The sequence below is a fragment of the Camellia sinensis genome, chromosome 15, assembly GCF_055761805.1.
Source record: "Camellia sinensis isolate YWXY chromosome 15, ASM5576180v1, whole genome shotgun sequence".
Lineage (NCBI taxonomy): Eukaryota > Viridiplantae > Streptophyta > Magnoliopsida > Ericales > Theaceae > Camellia > Camellia sinensis.
The window spans coordinates 25,895,261-25,912,443 of NC_138975.1; the positions used below are offsets into that span (position 1 = coordinate 25,895,261).

Sequence of the window (17,183 nt, forward strand, 5' to 3'; positions counted from 1 at the left end):
TTGCGCAGACACTGATGACAAACTGGTTTTTGTAAATCAGACCGCAGTGACTGGCTTTTAAAATCTGACTTTCACATACATATCAGCATACGTATAATCTTGCACAATATTAAACAGTCATAACTTCATAAGGAACATTATTACATAGGCAAACCACTACAAAGTACAAAGAAAGTTAGGCACTCATAAAAGGGTATAACGTACTATATAATAACCCAATTAACAAATACAGTTGATGAAGAAGATCAACATAACATAGCATAGCTTAGCTAGAGCTAGAGCTAGAGTTTCAAACACCACAGAAGTCTTTAAGAATGGTTTGTGTTCTCCGGCCATGATCGGTGTCATAGAACTTGAGCAAATCCATATGGACAAATGACTTGAACTGTTGTGGGTTTTCAACGTCGATGAGCTCTTTGGGTGTTTCTATGTTATGGCTCAGGAAGGAAAAGAGTGCAATGGTGTATCGGGTGTCCTTGCCGTTCTTGTCCATGGTCACCCGGTGGTTTGGAGATAGTACTTTATCATTACTCCATGCCTATTTCAAAAAAATAATCAACCATTTATCATTTCGTTAAATTGATACTAACTTGGAATAAATAAATGACAGAAAAAATGAATAAAAAATAATAAAGTGCTAGAAATATTTTTTCCCCCTTTTTAAAAAGGCTGATATTTCAATGGATTTATTAGATTCACATTTAATCTAGGAAAGCACCAAAGGATAAAGTGTATTTTTATTTTTTTTTAATACCTAGTCTATTACATGGTGAGAATCTCGAGATAAATTACAATAGAGAAACAGAGAAATTTAAAGGCAAAGGATTCTGTGCCCTCGTTTGGAAAAGTTGAACCTTCTCATAATTTTTTTTTTTTTTTTTTTTGGCAATGGAAATTAAAATAGGAAATCTAGTAACAGAATTTTGTAAGACTGAGTTTCATCATCTCTTCTAAAAATAATCGGTGTTAGAAATGAATTTGCTTGTGGTTTTAATGTCATTTGATATCGCTCTTGCATGCCTGTTTTTAAAAGGGTAGTAGAAAGCGGCATTGTATATCCAGCAAAATTAAACACAGAACCGAACAAAAGAAAAAAGGCATCAATGGATGAGATTGTACAAGATTTGTTAACAGTACCCACTTCTGAGAAACCTTGTCAGTAAAAATCTATCAATGTATTTTCTGTGTCTAGTTATGCATTCCTATAATTGAAAATATTGATAGCATGGTTTAGTTTTCAAAAACTACATTAGTTTTAGCTTTTAGTAAGTGAGAGGGAGAGAGAGACCCTGCAAGCATCACCAGCCATGACAACGCAGGAATTAGGAGGGAACTCGACATCAATCCACTCTCCGTCCCTTGATTTAATCTCCAAACCTGAAACTTGATTTTGATAGAGTATTGTCATGAAGCTCTTGTCTGTATGAGATGGAAAAGCCATTGTTGTCTCTCCGATCTCTGGAGCTCTGTACTTCAGGAATCGAAGGAGATAGGTTGATGCATCAATGTGAGAATCACAGTACTTCTCTACTCTATAGCTTTCGAACAACATTCTCGCCACAAGTCGATCCAATTCAGCTACTGTGCTTGCAAATGACATCGAGCTTTTGCTGAAAAAGATCCAACAAGAAAAGGAATACTAAAAATTTGATGACTAAAGTAGGGTCTAAAAACAAATAAGGCAACGTAAAAACTGTGAATGCAAATAAAATTAAAAAGTGCTAGTATAGTTTGGAAGAGGGTTAGTTACATTAATGGTCTTGAAAGTGTTATATTTTAGTCCCTATTCTTTTAAAATTTGTACGTTAGTCCTTGAATTACTCAATCTGTTACACTCTAGTCCATGGCGTCAATGCAATTTGAAATCAATAACGGGAGGAAATGTATTTTTTAAAGCTTTACCAAAAAATATATAGCAAAATCAAAAGATTTTGGACCAAAAATGCAACAAAGAGCATATTTTGGGACCATAAATGAAACAAAGTGTATATTTTGGGACCGAAATGCAACAGAGTTCATGCTTTGATTTTGTTGAGACTTTATGTGAAATTCTGAAATGCCTCTTCTCCTGTTATTGATTTTGAACGGCCTTAGTGTCGGGAGCTAAAGTCTACTAGATTGCATGTTTTGGATACCAAAGTTAAAAAAGATTTAAAAATTGAGTACCAAAAAGGTACTACAAATTTCGTGCTTTTGGAACTACTAGGTTGTGTTCAACTCAAGAATTAGAGGAAGGATTTGTAGAGAGAGTATTAAAAAATGGGGGGAAAAGTGAATAAAATGAAAGTTAAATTTGTCACTTTTTCCTTCTTGTTTCTTTTCTCTCCATAAATTTCCTTTCAAATCACTAATTCAAACACGACTTTAATGTAATTAACTCTACAAGTATGTCAAAACTGATTCACTGAAACTATACCAGAAAGAATCATTCCCCTTAGGCCACATGAGTTTTGTGAAACTCTGAGCTCCTTCTTCTGTTGTTGCATAGTCAATCCCCAAGCCTTCATGGAGAGGAACAATAGGCATTTGCCCAACATAACCATGGTAAGGCTTGTCGTTGACGTTCTGGATCTTGGTCTCAGTGGGGAGATCAAACAACTCATCTGCTGCATTAAAAATTGCTTTGTTAAGATCTGAAGAAATTTTGTCATACAAAGCCACAAAACAACCATGTTGTTCTAGGCCTTGTTTGATGTCTTTGCATGCTGTGGTCCAAGCACTTGAACCAGGCTTCAAGTTGTCCTTGGTGAAGTCTACAACAAGCAGTTTGGGATGTTTTAGGGAACCCATGTTGATTTGTGATTTCTTTCTCAACCAAGTAAGTTTTGTAGGGATTTGTAATAGATTTTGTGAAGTTTGAGATATATACTATTACTTTGTATGCTTTTTATAGGATCCTAAACTTGGCTAGTGTAGTTTGTCATTTATGTATATTTTCAATTGAGAAGCCAGGGAGTCGATTATTGTTGAAGATAAAAATTGATTAATTATTTCTCATTTGGGGATTTTCAAGTTATTTATTTATTTCTCATTATGCTTCTGTTTTGCCCAGTTTAATGTAATCCACTTACTTGATATTTGTAAATAATCTCCTACCAGTTTGATCAAAATAAAAAAAGGACAAAAAATTATATTAACAATGCATTTGTTAAATTGTTGATCACTATCTCATTTAATTTAAGAAACTTAGGACATTAGAAAGATAAATTTATTAATAAATTACCAATAGGTTCTAATAGTTGGACTTAATTCTCATAAAGTCCTATTGAAAATAAATTCTAGTACAATCGTTACTAAAAACAATTTTGTGACAATTTTTACAAATGTTGTTAAAAATTGACAATTAGTAATTTTTTTGTCACAATTTTTATAAATTGTCACTAAAACTTACTAGTAGTGATTTTTTTTGTGACAAAATTTTCAAATTGTCGTTGAAAGTTAAAAATTAGTAATGTTTTTTTGTGATGATTTTTTTTTTAAATTATTGCTAAAATTTATGATTAGTGGCATTTTTTGTGACAAATTTAAAACTGTCGTTGAGAATTAATAATTACTGACATTTTTTAATAGTGTATGATAAAAAATATTATAAATTATTATAAGACCTATTAGACAATAAGTTCACTTAACCCTAAATTTATTATTAATATACTCAACACGCTTGCATGTGAATTGTTGGCTATCAACCTATCCAGCAACTTAAGTTGGTAAAGGATAGTTTATTATCCTCAGCATGTCCCCATCATGTGTGGTGAGAATCTCTTCTACAAATGGCTTAAACACGTACATGTACATCACCGATCTGAATCGTTGAGATACATTTGAACCTCGGAATCACCAAGCTGAATCACCGATTTGAATCGCTGAGATGACCTTCGATTTCGATTTCGAGATATGAATCACTGAGACCGATCTGAATGATTGAGATCTGAATCATGATCTGAATTGAACTTCGATTTCGATTTCGGGATATAAATCACTGGGACCAATCTGAATCGCTGAGATCTGAATCATGATCTGAATCGAAATCGAAGTGATATGAACTCAGATCTAAATCGAAATCGAAGTGATATGAACTCAGATTTGAATCGCAATATGAAATCGAAGTGATATGAACTCAGAATTTTAAAATTTCATGATATGAACTTCGATTTCGAGATCTGAATCGCTGAGATGAACTTCGAAATCGCTCTGATGAATCACTTCGATTTCGAGAGAGAACTTCGATTTCTGAGGATTCCATGGATAAGCAAATGAATCTCTGTGATAATCAGGGTTTAGACAGCACAGAGAGAGAGAGAGAGAGAGAGAGAGAGAGAGAGAGAGAGAGAGAGAGAGAGAGAGAGAGAGAGAGAGAGATTATTTGCGAGTGCATCGGTTCAATTTGGGAGATGAGATTCTCAGATTGAAAAAGGAAGCGCATGAGACAACACGCATTTGAAGGCGTTAATAAACGCCTCATATTCATAAAACGGCGCCGTTTCAATTAAAGAAAAACAAGACGTTTAAAAAACGCCGTTAAATATTAGAAACAGTGACGTTTTAAAAAACATCGTTAAAAAAACGCCGCCTAAACCCATATTTCCTGTAGTGTGTATTATAATTGTCGGATATAGACGGTGAAGTTCAAACACAAATTTGAGTAGTCTGTGAACTTCTAATACAAAATTATAATTGTCGAATAGAGACAGTGGAGTTCAAAAACAAAATTTGAGTAGGCTATGAAATTTGAATACCAAATTTATTGACTATTCTGATATCCTAATTAATTATTGACCACCTCTTTTTGAAAAAAAAAAAAAAAAAAAAAAAAATTGGTGTCAATTGATAAGAGATTAATTACAAATATGAAAAGAATTACATCAAAAATACTTAGAAATTCAGTAATTACTAAGCCCACCAACCATCACAATAAAAAGTTCAAATTTGGAAGAAATAAACATCTACAAACAACTCTATAATGAAGAGAAATCATCAATCTTTACCATCACTAAGGATTGATCCCTTGACCTTCAAGATATGAGTATATGGAAGTAGCCTACTGATGGTATCATTAGGGACTAGACAGGTAAATGGATTTTTGGTTTCTGCCGCAACATTGGCCACTCGTCCATTATCGAAGCTGAACTTTGGGCCATGCGAGATGGTCTAAAACTTGCTCTTGATCTTAATCTCACAGGAATAGAAGTGGAAATAGATGAAACCATCATGCAAAATCTTATTCTTGGTAACTCCAACCATTGTCATCAACTTAGTAATCTCATTCATGACTGCAGGTACCTCCTGGACCAGCTCGGAACCTCGACTATTAGCCATACCTACCGCGAAGGAAACAAATGCGCAGACTTGCTTGCCAACGAAGGATTCAATCATGAGGACCTACTTGTTTTTTCTTCTATTCCTAATTGTATCCCCCTTCAAGTTTTTGAAGACGCTAGGGGTACTTTTACCCTAGAAATGTATTTGCTTAGCTATTATCAATCTAATTTCCATCTTTATTACCAAAAAAAAAAAAAAAGAATTTGTTCAGTTAATTATTTTGTTTAAAAAATTAAATTTATTATTAATATCATCGACGACAATTGAGAAGATGTTGTTGATATACAAAAGTGAAAATGAATAGATGGGACCAAAATCCTTGGCACTACATAAATTCTAGTTTGGAGGGTTATGAGATGGAATGTTCAAATTGTCTCAATCTTCAAAATTGGGACCAAATTAATTATTTAAGTTTTTTTAGATGATTAACTATAATTAAAACATAGATATAGTTACTGGTGTGACATCTTTGTTTGTTCAGATTTGAAAATAAACATTACTTGGATATTAGATACCAATCAAATCAGAAATCTCAACATGTGGATGTATTACACACATTATGTTAGCAAATCTTAACAATTGGTTTATTAATAAGATTTCATCATTATCTATATATATTAATGTCAAGCTCAAAATGAGGAAGGAAATTAATGTTAGGGACCATTAAAAAGGTTTTAAAATGCCTTGTTTTTCATTTACAATGTCATGAATTCAACCTAATCTCTAATTATTAGAGGGGACCATGGTCCTAGTTTCCACCCCTTTCTTTTATTATTTTTTATTTTTACTTGCAAAAAAGAAATATGATGATGTAAATTGACTCATCGCATAATAAAAAGATAACTAATTGACATCAGAGAACAAAATAGGATCCTAACAAAAATCTAGTTTCATCACTATAATAATAAATAGAGGTTTTAGAATCTAGTTTTTTTCATCTCAAAAGTAAAAAATTTGTTACAAATAATATTAGGAGATCAATTCTTATTATCATGAAAGTCGTCACTAAAAGATTATCTCGAAAAATTTTTAAAAAAAAAACTTCTAACAACAAAATTTTAAAAATATTGCAAATAAATACACTTTTAGAAAGAAAAAAAAAAAGCCTCTTTTTAGACAAAAATTTTAGTTTAAAAGGATAGTAATTCATCTCTAAATATTCAATTTCGGTACTAAAAATATAATAATAACACTTTTAACAATTAAGATATTTTGTTCTTAAAAAATATTTCGTCCTTGTTTGGGATAAACTAAATAAGTGCACTTTTTGACTTTTTATGAAATATAGATTGGGTATGGGTTGGGTTTGAAGTGATGTGGTAGAGAGATGATGTGACTTAAATAAGATGATGTGACTTAAATATGATAGTGACTTTTTGAATTTTTAACTTTTTTAGTTTATGCCAAACCAATGTATAACAGTGTGTCTACACATATTCATAAAAAGTTTGAATTCTATCAAATTGGGTCAATTTGAGAGAGCGTTTGGACTTAGACTATTTTGGGACCGATTTCAGTGATTTGAACTATTTACTTTTTAGTACTGTTGAGTAGAATATTTATTCAAAAAATTAAGATGATCGGACATCAGTAATTATATATTTGAATTATATTTGTATTACAAAAAATGGATAGTTACTCTTGAAATTATAATTGTCGGTCTTTTTTTTTAAACAAATATGATTAAAACATATAGCTATATACTGATATTTGATTATATTAATTTTTATATGAATATTTTACTCAATAAATGATAAAGAGTAAACAATTTGAATATTGATGTCATCTTCAAAATAGACCCACCAAATCCAAACACTTTCTAAGTTGGATGGACAACTTGAGAATCTAATCCCTTCATAAAATGACGCATACAAATATTAAAGTTTAGTTCGTTATCAAATGTGGGATTAAACTAAACTTTCACGTGCCTTTTGTTGGACCACTTTAATATCTTTTATTTATTTATTTATATATTTTTGTTCATGAATATTCTTTTGTCTTGTTCATGAATCTCATTTTGTCCATGAATGGAGATTCATTGTTTTGGCGTCCATTTGTCTTGTTCATGAATAAAGATTAATTGGAATTCATGAACTTGGTGGTGAGTTAATTTTTTAGAGACTCTCCATTTTCTCTAAGTTCATGGTCATTATTATTTTTTGGTGTATTTTGTAAAGTCCTAGTGGCCTATAAATAGTTCCTCTCATCTATTCTTTTCTACACCAACTATTTTCTATACTTGAGATATTACTAGCAAAGAAAGGTGTTTTTCTTGGTTGAGCTTTGGGTTTACCATCTTGTGCAGAGTTGGCCTAAACCATACGACAAGTGGTCGAACTGTTGTATCTTGGAGGGGACAAGTCATAGTTTTGTAATTACTGCATCGGTATTTGGGTTCTTCCTACCGCAGTGGGCTTGATCTCTTTAAAGAAAATAAGATATCCGTGCTTCAGCCTGATCTATTTACATCTCATTTTCTTTGCAATTTTTTATCAATAAAATATAATTTTTCTGGTATTTTTATCAACAATTTTAAGGAGATCAACCATGGAACAAGTACTAGAAAAAACCAATGATGGAATTGGAGATCTCAACAAGCCTTTCAAGTTCCAGGGAGTTCATTTTAAGAGGTGGAAAAGAAAAATTCTTTTTTACCTCAACCTTTTGAAAGTTGCATATGTTCTTACTTGAGAAGAATCCAAACAAAATCTCAACTGAGGAGATGAATGATGAAGACTACGAGGCATATGAAGCAAAAGTGGCTTCCTACAATACAGATGAGTATAAATGTTGCTTTTATCTCTTAAATTGCTTTTGTTGATTAATTTTATGATTATTACTATGACACCACTTACACGTTGTCTTCTATTAATTTTTGGCATGCTCGATTGTGTCATATTAATAGTAAATATGTGGGAATCATGAGTAGTTTAGAATTAATTCCTAAAGTGACAAATTGTTTTGAGAAATGTGAAGTTTGCAGTAAAGCAAAAATTACTAAGAAGCCATACAAAAGTGTTGAAAAAAAAAATACAGAATTGCTAGAATTATTTCATACTGATTTGTATGAGTTTGAAGGAATTTTAACTCGGGGTGGTAACTAATATTTTATCACTTTTATTGATTATTTTTTAAAATACACAAACGTATATTTATTAAAAAATAAAAGTGATGCTTTTAAGAAATTTAAACAATTCCTTCTTGAAGTGGAAAATCAATTCGGTAAAAAGATTAAGAGAATTAGAAGGCCGGGAGTATGAATCTCTTGGATTCAACTATTTTGTTCAGTCATTGGGAATTATTCATGAGACTACTCCACCATATTTACTTTCATCTAATGACGTAGCTGAAAAAAAAAATAGAACGTTAATTGACTTGACGAATGCTATACTTATTGATTCAGGTGCTTCGTCAAATCTTTAGGGCTGGGCTATTTTGACAATTTGCCATGTGATAAATAGAGTGACACATAAAAAGACTAAAATTGTATCTTACGAGTTGTGACGGGGGCATAATCCAAATCTAAGTTATTTGAGGGTTTAGGGTTGTTTAGCTTTTGTGAGGCTTGCAAATCCTAAACGACCTAAATTAGGTGAACGAGCTACCACTTGTACTTTTCTTGGGTATGCATTGCATAGTACAACTTATAGATTTCTTGATATGAAAAATAATATTATTTTTAATCAGGTGATGCTATTTTTCATGAAAGTAAATTTCCTTTCAAATCTAGAAATAATGAGGGTCAAATAATTTCTGAAAATATTTTATCCGTGTCTAGCTCTTCTACTCCATCTCAAGTTTTTCAAGAATAAGAAAATTCTCAAATCCAACCAAGGAGGAGTAAACGAGCTAGAGTTGAAAAAAATTTTGGCCCTGACTATTATCTTTACAATGTGGAAGAAATTCCTCTTACGATACAAGAAGCTTTATCATCACTTGATGTTATTTTCTAGAGAGAGACTATAAATGATGAGATAGATTCACTACTTTCAAATAAAACATGGAAGCTAGTGGATTTACCTCAAGGTTGTAAAACTATTAGGTGTAAATGGGTCATTCGTAAAAAACTTAAACCGAATGGAACTATATATAAATATAAAGCGAGACTTGTTGCTAAAGGTTTTAAGCAATAAGTTGATCTTGATTTCTTTGATACTTTTTCTCCGGTTACTAGAGTTACATCCATTAGACTGTAGATAGCAGTGGCTGTAATTCATGATTTAAAAATTCATCAAATGGATGTGAAAATAACATTTTTAAATAGAGATTTAGATGAGGAGATTTACATGGACCAACCTGAAGGCTTTGTGAAGCCTAGCCAAGAAAGCAAGGTGTGTAAGCTAACTAAATCCCTTTATGGTTTAAAACAAGTTTCTAAACAATAGCATGAGAAATTTGATTCATATATGCTTGAGAATGACTATAAGACTAATGAATGTGATAAGTGCATATATTATAAAACTTGTGAGAATACACATGTGATTATTAACTTATATGTAGATGATCTACTTATCTTTGGCTCTAATTTGTATATTATAAATGAGACTAAAAATATGCTTAATAGCCACTTTGATATGACAGATCTTGGTAAAGCCAATTTTATTTTGGGAATTAAAATTACCAAGACTAAGGATGACATTTTTCTTGATCAGTCGCATTATGTTGAGAAAATTTTAAAGAAATATAACTTTCTAGACTGTAAACATATTGCTACTCCTTTTGATGCAAGCATACATTTATCTGTTGTAACAAATGAAAAAGAAGTGATTAATCAAAATGAATATGCTAGTATGATTGGTAGTTTGAGAGATGTTACTGACTATACTAGACCTGACATTGCATATGTTGTTGGAGTACTTGGCAGGTTTACTAGCAAGCCAAGTTGAGATCATTGGCTAGCCATGGAAAGAATTATGAGATATTTATCTGATATCAAAAATTATGGTTTATTTTATAACAAGTATCCTACGGTACTTGAGGGATATAGTGATGCCGATTGAAACACTTTGTCAGGTGATTTTCTCTCTACCTCGGGTTTTATTTTTACCTTGGGTGATGGTGCTATATGTTGGAAGTCTAAAAAACATACTATAATTGCTAATTCTATTATGGAAGCTAAGCTTATAGCGTCAGTTTCAACATGTGAGGAAGCGAATTGATTGAGAGATTTGTTACATAAAATCCCTTTTTGGGAAAAACCAATTCCTCCTGTGTTAATTCGTTGTGATAGCACTACTGCTATAGGTAGAGTGAACAACCATTTTTATAATGGTAAATCCAGACCTATTTGAAAGAAACATAGTAATGTGAGATCCTATTTGAGTAATGGCATCATAACTGTAAATCGTGTAAAATCTTGTGATAATCTTGTGGATCCATCAATCAAGGCCTTGGCAAGAGATAGGGTCTGGAATACATCGAGGGAGATGGGTTTGAAGCCTATAAAATCATAAACCATGTATGAGGATATCCAACCTGGGGACCAGTGATCTTGTAACTAGGGTTAATAGGAAGAACGACTCATATGGTGGTTGTAAAAATGCACTTCTTAATATTTTGTTGTCCATTCTATGATGTAAGTGCATTTGTCCTGTGATTTTGAAGGGTTGAGTTTTTATACTCTTCATGAAATTCTGTAGTTTTTGTTGAGTGGGGTGTGTAAATTATAAGAACATCCTTGACAGATTTCACCTATATGAGCATGAAAGTGGGGCTGCTTTCTATAAGAATAAGGCTTATTCTCAAATATACTCATGAAAACTGGGATTAGCACAAGGCCGTAATGTGCTGGCTTTTAAAAGCTCATGTCAACACTTGGATTTTTATGTGTGAGCAGTAATACTTTATTTCCCCTAAGTGGTCATAGTTCAAGTTTGAGACCACTACTGACTCTGGAGTAAAGGTTGTTTTTCACTAAAGAAGGTTCAATGCAGAGCACACCTTCATGATACATACTAGTCTATCTTTATTTGGTAATCTCTCTTGTCCTTGTTGATATTAAAATGAGTGGGGGATTGTTGGACCATTTTAATATCTTTTATTTATTTATTTATATATTTTTGTTCATGAATCTTCTTTTGTCTTATTCATGAATCTCATCTTGTTCATGAATGGAGATTCATTGTTTTGGTGTCCTTTTGTCTTGTTCATGAATAAAGATTAATTGGAGTTCATGAACTTGGTGGTGAGTTAATTTTTTGGAAACTCCCTTTTCTCTAAGTTTATGGTCATTATTATTTTTTGGTGTATTTTGTAAAGTCCTAGTGGCTTATAAATAGTTCATCTCGTCTATTCTTTTCTACACCAACACACCAACTATTTTCTATAGTTTAGAGATTACTAGCAAAGAAGGGTGTTTTTCTTGGTGGAGTTTTGGATTTACCATCTTGTGTAGAGTTGGCCTGAACCATACGACAAGTGATCGGGTTGTTGTATCCTAGATGGGACAAGTCATAGTTTTGTGACTGCTGCATCGGTATTTGGGTTCTTCCTACCGCAGTAGGCTTGATTTCCTTAAAGAAAATGAGATATCCGTACCTCAGCCTGATCTATTTGTATCTCATGTTCTTTATAATTTTTTATCAATAAAATATAATTTTTCTGGTATTTTCACCAACACCTTTAGCAATTAATAAAAATGCCCAGATAACTTTAGAACAATTACAAAGACAACAGTTGTGATCGATAAGTACTTGATTTCTAGAAGAATTATATGTATCTATATCGAGCATGTCGTTTGTGGAAAATTATTATATACTGTCAATTATTTATGTTCTAGTTTCGTAGGTAAATTTTTTATTGGTTTGGAATACTGCGTAAAGAATTTCATATAGTATTGCTTATCTTTGTATTTAGCGGAAATTATAAAATAAAAAAAATAAAGGTTTAATCTTTGTAACAAAATAAATTCATTTGTTCAATAACAGACATACATAAGAAAAGGAGCCATTCTATTTAAACCCAAAAAATATCTCAGTACACCCAACTCAATTATTAAAATTTTAATTCTTATTATACTCTAATGTAAATTTACCAATTAGGATAACATATTAAATCCTAAAATAATTTTTTTTTCTTATGATACACCATAATCTTATACGGGTTATTTCTATTCAAATATCTGTACTTTCGTTAGAATTTGCAGACTGATTTTCAATATCCAAGTCACTCCTATCCCTCTTCGAAGGTAACAAATCTCTATTAGGTGAATCTTCTCGCAAGAGGCCATCCAAATTTTCAGCGGTTGGAACAGTTATGTTGTGTTTGGTTGGAGGATTTTGAGAGGGATTTAGAGAGGGAAAGGGAAAAGGTGTGTGAAACTATGTGAAATATAAACATGTTTTATTCACATTTCACCTACATTTTCCATTTTCCTTTCCAAATCCCTCCTCAAATCTCCCAACCAAACACAGCATTAAGCTCACTCATGCTTTCATAATTTGGCTATCATTGCTCTTCTCAAGTCTCCCTGGGATTGCGTTAAGATCATCATCATCCACAATAATTCTATTTTGGGACTGATTGCTAATTGATAATTCACTCTTTCCCGTCAAGGATGCAATAATTCGATGGTTTCCTTCAAGAATTGCATCCTTCAGCTGTTTGTCAAGAACAAACATGGATCAAATCACTAATAACAAATGAGATATAAAACCTCTTGGGTTTCTATAGCCTCTCAAATTTATATATCAATGAAAGAGATTCCTTTCTAAACATCCCATTTCACCATCTCTGGTCCATCCATTTTCAGATTTGATGCAGAGATCTAACAAATACATATGTAAATATTATTCAAGAAAACTTAAAATTTTCATATAAGCGAAACACAGTTGAGTTCAAAAAATACTATAGTCGTTTCAAATTTAATTTGTCTATGCCATTCAACCAAACAATTTAAACAGATAAAACTAGGGATTACCTCATGCTGTATGCGTCGAACATCTTCACAGTGATGTGATGTATGTGTCATTCTCCTTTCCCTATTGTTCTCTGTATGTGTGTGAATAAGAGAAAAGTTTTTCAAAAGTAATTTAGATTTTTAATTTGTTTTATTTAGGTGTACCTCAAAAGGGTAATTTGTAAAAACAAAGAGGTTGTACTGAGAATAAATTATAACCCTAAATAATTTACTAGGGTGTACTAAAAAATTGGGTTTACTTAATCATTTTTTAGGTGTAAATAGAATTCCCCTAAGAAAAGGAAATGAAAGGATTCTTAATTTCCAAATTGAAATTCTTGAGTAGGAATGGTGGGGCAGGGCAGGGCCGGGGATTACACTCCCCGTCCCCGATCCTCGATGGTGAAAATCTCCCCATCCCCAACCCCGATCCCCGACGGGGACCCTATCATCATCATCATCAACATCATCATTATCATCATCTCATCATCATCAAAATCAACAACAACAACAACTGCTAGATCTGTAGAAAATTGAATCTGTTTTTAGTATTTCTCATCATCATCATCATCATAGATCTGTACAAAATTTAAAACCAGAACAAAAAAATTATGTTTCAACAACAAAGACATTACTATTAAAGGAACTGTTGGTGCGTAGAAAGAAGAAAAAGCAAAAGACTACTCGCATTTTGCAAAAGTGAAGCAAATCGCAGATGTGCGTAAAGTAAATAAGGGGCATTCTACTCCTAAGGTCCTACCATGAATATATATATGTATATAACAAGTGAAATTTATATCATCACTCAAGATGCCTTTACATCAAGACATACAAATACTTTTCACATTTACTACAAATATTTCAGTGTGAATCAGCTATTAATTCCTTATCAAAATGCAGTTCCGATTGTACAAGAGCACAAGAATCCTTGCAACATCAACGCGGCAGTAGCAAAATCTGTTTCATCGCTGCTCAAATCTGGGGTAGAGAGAGAAGAGAGAAGAGAGAAGAGAGAGAGAGAGAGACAGACAGAGAGACAGAGAGATGTGGTGCTTCGATCGACGATAGTGGGAATCAGAAATGGATAGGGAGAGAGGGGAGAAGTAGAGGACAGTGAGAAAGGAAGAGAGAGATGAGAGACCACAGTGTAAACTGTGTGTGAGATAGGGTTTGGTTTATAATATATATATATATATATATATATATATATATGGGGTATAAAAGTAATTTCATTTCGGAGAAATTCGGGGACGAGAACGGGGACGGGCTTGAACACTGATCACCGTCCCCGGCCTGAAACAGATTGGGGAATGATTTTTAAATACCGTTTTCTCCCTGTCGGGGGTATTTTTCGGGAAAAAACCACTCAAATCGGGGTCGGGGTTAGGGATCCCCGTCGGGTTGGTTTTAAATTGCCATCCCTATTCTTGAGGTGAAAGGGTTTTTTTTGGAGTAGATTCATGGATTGGATGGTTCAGTTTCGCCCATTGAGTCCATTTTATTGATTCAAATCGATCAATTTTTAGTGCATTTCGAGTAAATCATGCATGCAAAAAATTATATTGATCGGATATCGTAGTTGCATGTTTAGATCACATTTGTCTTAAAATATCAAACGACTTATTTTTTAAATTATATTTATCATCCATTTTTAAAATACAAATATGGTCTAAACATGTGATTGTCGATATCTGATGAATCTAATTTTTTGTATGCATAATCTATTCAAAATTATTTAAAAACTGAATCGTTCGAATGAATAAAATGGACCCAAAATAAGCCTCTAATAGGCCAAACTAGACCCTTCAGTCCAAACAATAGACTGGAGGGAACCTGCACCTGGTTTTTATAATTATCAAAGCCAATCAAGAAATCCTTATTAATGTAATTGTGTTGCACTATTCTTGTACCCATTGGCTTTTACATCAATAATATTTCCATTTTACTAATCAATTTTATTTTATTTTATTTTGTTAATCAGACCGCCCTAGAACTTAGGCACATTAATTTTTAATCTACATTGAAATTTATCCTCAAGTTGTTTAACCAAGAATCCAGAGCTACATCTGGAGCAAGGAGAGGGAGTGTCTAACCTAGGCCATCCTTTAACTATGGGCACACATGTTATCCATGGATTGTATTTGGATCATGAATTTAGAAAGGTAAAGAAAAATAAAGAAAAAAATTAGCTAATAGTTCTATAGTGATTCCGATTTTGACCCAACTCTTGTTGTATTCCGAACTCGAGTTTAATGGTTTTAGATTGTTGATCATATCTTGTTTTCCTTGTGTTTCTTTGAATTTGGCTAGTGGGTTGTTATGGTTGTGTTTGGAACAGATTGGTTACTTGGTTTTCAAACCTTTTGTTGCCTAGGATTTTGCTCAATTTGTGAACTCTCAGTATTTTTGCAGGTTTGCAAAACTACTAGAAGAGTGTATTCTACTCTCGAGCGGCCTTTCTTGCACTCGAACGTTGGTCTGTTGTCTGCAAAACTATTGAGAGTTTGCATTCTGCGCTCGAGCGGAACAACATATTGTGTCTGACGCTCGAACGGACTGTGCGTATATTAGTTCATAATGACTATATTTTACATCACTTTTCCATCTCTTCCTCTCTCTAAAACTCTCCAAAACCCTAGACCTAGAGTTTTTTTTTTCTAAAACTTACATTCTCTCTACATTTTCACCTAGATCTGTTGGTTTCTTTACCCGTGTGCCTTTGTTAAAAAGGTAGAGCATCTCAAGGGCTACATTTTTATCCGAATAGAGTTTTGTTTGAACATCTTAGAAGTTTTCACCTTGCTTGTTCGACTTCTAACCTGAAGGTAGGGACTTTCTACGCTCTTCTATGAATTTTAACTTAGTTATTTGTTGATGTGTAAGAAATATTGGGATTTAAAGTGATTTTGAACAAACCTAGGGTTCTTATTTAAAATCAAAAGAGGGGTGGATATATTGGAAATGGTTATGGGGGTGAATATGAGCTTGTGCTCTATTAAAATGATCGATTTTGGTACTTGGAGTGGATGCTAGAAAACAGGGAAGTTTTCCCTAAAATATCTCAAATAATTACTTTGTATAAATAAACAAAATTGGCATTAGAAATGTGGAATTAGATGAACGTTTATATAAATGGTGGAGTTAGATATGTATCATCTCTCACCTATGGAAATTTGGATAATTTATCTGTCTTTGAAATTGTATATTTGTTTAGAAATATCTATTTTGAGCTATCGGTGGACGATAGCCATGATTGTTGTAGAAATTGCATGAGGATTAGTCGAATTGAAACTAATCTCTTAGCCATTATCATTGAATATGATTATGATTTATATACATTGTATATGTATTTGTTTGAGAAGAGAAATGGGATGTACTCCATGTTTAGGAGAAGAAAGGGAATGGACTCCATTGAACTAAGTTGGCTTATGTGTTCAGGGTAAAAGTCCCGAAAACCGCGCATATACATAGGTGCCAATTCCCGCGGACGAAATTCTCATAAAATGACAAGTGAATGTATTTTGTAGGATAATTATTTTGGTTTAAAGCCTATGGGGTATATCCTTTGTTTGGTTCACTAAATGAAGTGGGTATATGTCACGACCCAAACTCGCCCCAATAGGTTTAGCATCGTAACCGGCCAGTAATCCGTGATTACCGAAGGCTTGCTTAACAATAATAACAATAACACAATAATGGGGCTGGCAGCAGCCAATCAATAATATAATATATATCATCCGATGAGCTGTGAGGACTTAAATGAACAAAACAAACTTTCATATACTTGTATGTGCACAATCACTGAAGTCCAAAACACACTTATGTACAAGACAAAACACAAGTCAAGGAATTAAATCTCATTGCTAAAACAGAAGTAATAAAAGTCATAAAACATTCTTGACACTAGACCAATTTCAAGAGGGTGAATCTGAATCACGCAATAAGTCTTGACACGTGATGGTTCGGA

At 32.8% G+C, this 17,183-nt stretch overlaps 1 protein-coding gene across 1 annotated transcript; it reads right to left on the bottom strand.

The window, feature by feature from the left end:
• Window positions 1-3,055, bottom strand: LOC114285408 (putative 2-oxoglutarate-dependent dioxygenase AOP1). The gene is made up of 3 exons (XM_028228444.2): window positions 2,417-3,055; window positions 1,289-1,610; window positions 1-538 (listed from the first exon to the last, which is right to left on the bottom strand). Exons 1-3 carry the CDS (start codon window positions 2,788-2,790, stop codon window positions 290-292), a joined length of 945 nt encoding a protein of 314 aa, XP_028084245.1. The 5' UTR covers window positions 2,791-3,055; the 3' UTR covers window positions 1-289.
• Window positions 3,056-17,183: the final 14,128 nt, after the last annotated feature.